Source organism: Myotis davidii, unplaced genomic scaffold, assembly GCF_000327345.1.
Source record: "Myotis davidii unplaced genomic scaffold, ASM32734v1 scaffold1007, whole genome shotgun sequence".
Lineage (NCBI taxonomy): Eukaryota > Metazoa > Chordata > Mammalia > Chiroptera > Vespertilionidae > Myotis > Myotis davidii.
In genome coordinates, this window is record NW_006298359.1 from 278824 (window position 1) to 281272 (window position 2449).

At 55.3% G+C, this 2449-nt stretch overlaps 2 protein-coding genes across 2 annotated transcripts in view; one reads left to right on the forward strand and one right to left on the reverse strand.

Annotated features, from left to right (window-relative positions):
* Positions 1-2449, forward strand: part of ABCF1 (ATP binding cassette subfamily F member 1) — a 15797-nt gene that overhangs the window by 12523 nt on the left and 825 nt on the right. The window contains exons 20-24 of the mRNA XM_015570674.1: positions 29-33; positions 96-166; positions 1898-1930; positions 2016-2184; positions 2348-2413. Coding sequence (XP_015426160.1) covers positions 29-33; positions 96-166; positions 1898-1930; positions 2016-2184; positions 2348-2413 — 344 coding nt within the window. The remainder of the gene's footprint in view (positions 1-28; positions 34-95; positions 167-1897; positions 1931-2015; positions 2185-2347; positions 2414-2449) is intronic.
* The window catches only part of PPP1R10 (protein phosphatase 1 regulatory subunit 10), a 40669-nt gene that overhangs the window by 4696 nt on the left and 33524 nt on the right, over positions 1-2449 (reverse strand). The gene's annotated exons all lie outside the window — the stretch shown is intronic.

Below are 2449 nucleotides of genomic sequence, written 5' to 3' on the forward strand. Positions count from 1 at the left end.
ACGAGGTGAGTTGGTGTTGGGTGGCCAGAGGAGGCAGAGCAGGGGCCACAGGGAGAGGGAGTGGGGCCTCTGACCACCTGCCTTGCTTCCGGCAGTCTGCATCGTGGGCCCCAACGGCGTGGGGAAGAGCACGCTGCTCCTGCTGCTGACGGGCAAGCTGACGCCGGTGGGTCCCGCAGCGCCTTGGGGGACGGTGGGAGCTCTGAGCGGGCACAGTTCCCGGAGCTGGGGCTGGGAGCCTGGCGGGCAGAGGGAAATACAGAACTGGAGGGGGCTCCTGTCCCTGCGGGGCTGCAGGGAGCGGTTTAGATCCGCTCAGGGAGGAGAGCAGGAGGATGGGAGCCCATGTGCTTTGATTAAACAGGAAATGCGTTACTTACAGGGTGGTTTGAATGGCCTGAGCCAAAGAGAAATCTAGAGATAATCTATGTGAAGTTTGATAGATAGCTTTCTCCTTTTTACTTTTGCAAATGTGCATACCCTTTTTGTTTTTGTTGTTTTTTTTTTTTAACAAAAATGGACTATCACATGAATTGTTCTGTAGCCAGGTTATTTATTTATATTTTAAAGAAGAGCTGCCCCCTGGTGGTAAGTGCGCTCCCACGGCCAAGCTTCCATGGCCCCTCCCCCCAGCGGGCCAACCTTCCTCGGCCCCTTCCCCCAGGCCCCAGTTGGGAGAGGGGGCGGTGACAGGCCAACCTTCCGTAGTCCCTCTCCCTGGCCGGCTGGCCCCCCAATAGGCCTCCATCGCCCAGGCCAAGGGACCCTCACCCATGCACGAATTTGTGCACCTGGCCTCTAGTTTTTAATATATTTGTATTGATTTCAGAGAGAAGGAAGAGGGAGGAGAGATAGAAACATCAGTGATGACAGAGAATCACTGATTGGCTGCCTCCTGCACACCCCCTACTAGGGATCAAGCCTGCAACCTGGGTATATGCCCTTGACCAAAATCAAACCTGGGACCCTTCAGTCCATAGGCTGACACTCTATCCACTGAGCCAAACCAGCTAGGGCTCATCATTGATGTTTCTCTCTCTCTCTCCCTCTCAACTTCCTCTCTGAAATCAATAAAAATATATTTTTTTAAAAAGAATAGTTTTTTAATTTTTAGAGAGAGGAAGGGAGAGAGAAAAGAGAAACATGGATGTGAGAGCACAACATCTATGGGCTGCCTCCTGCATGTCCCCCACTCACAATCAAGTCAACCCAGCATGTGCTCTGACCGGAATCAAACTGGTGACCTCCTTGTGTATGGGATGGTGCTCCCACAAGCTGAGCCGTACCAGGTGGGCGTGTAGCGGTGTTTCCAGATAATACACATGGAGACTTTTTCTTTACTAATAATTACGCAGCTCCCTCCCCCAGGCTGTACCTAGGCCAAAGGGCAGGCCTCCTCAGCATCCCAGCCCCAGAACCGACTGATCTCAGTCAGAGGGTGGTTCCAGCTCTCACTGAGGACAGTACATAGCAAGCATCCTCTTCGTGCAACTCTGTGAATTTAGTTTTCCTAAATGTATTGCCCTTGGGACTTGAGCAGTGCACTGCCCTATGGACTTGAGATCGGTGGTGGCATCTGTCCTCCTTCCAGGAAAGTGTTGCAAGGGCCCTTTCCCCTTAGATCTTCCCGACCTGTCCTTAATCCCTGTCTGACCTGGGGCCCTGTGAAGGGGCTGTGTGTGCACCACCTGGGAGGGAAGAGGCACTCCTGAGCTGTGGCTGATTCCCCTGGCCAGAGTCTGGTGTGCCTTCCTCACCCTGGGGAGGATGGCCGCGTTCCCGCTCGCACCGGCCTGTTCCCGTCCCAGGATCATATTTGTCTCCCCTTCAGAAAGTCAGGCTGTGGGCCTGTAGCACCTTTTTCCTTCCTGTCTCACCCCTTGTTCTTTGCTTACAGACTCAGGGGGAAATGAGAAAGAACCACCGGCTGGTAAGTCGTCCTGGGGAATTAGGGAATGAGAGTCCGATACAGGAAGCAGGACCTTCTCTGACCCCTTCCCTCTCCTTTGGGGCAGAAAATTGGCTTCTTCAACCAGCAGTATGCAGAGCAGCTGCACATGGAGGAGACGCCCACTGAGTACCTGCAGCAGGCCTTCAACCTGCCCTACCAAGATGCCCGCAAGTGCCTGGGCCGCTTCGGCCTCGAGAGCCATGCCCACACCATCCAGATCTGCAAACTCTCTGGTACTGCCGTGGGGCTGAGGAGGCCTTCTCAGCACCCCAGCCCAGGCTGTAGCTAGACCAGAGGGAAGGAGGCCCGAGGCTAGGGGGCTTCAACATGCACCCGAGTGACCTGCAGGAAGGGGAGGTGGCCGAGGTGTGAGGGTCTCCTTTCTGTCTGCCGTAGGGGGGCAGAAAGCCCGAGTCGTGTTTGCGGAGCTGGCCTGTCGGGAGCCCGATGTGCTGATCTTGGTGAGTGAGCCGGGCTGCAGGGGCGGGCGCATTGCAG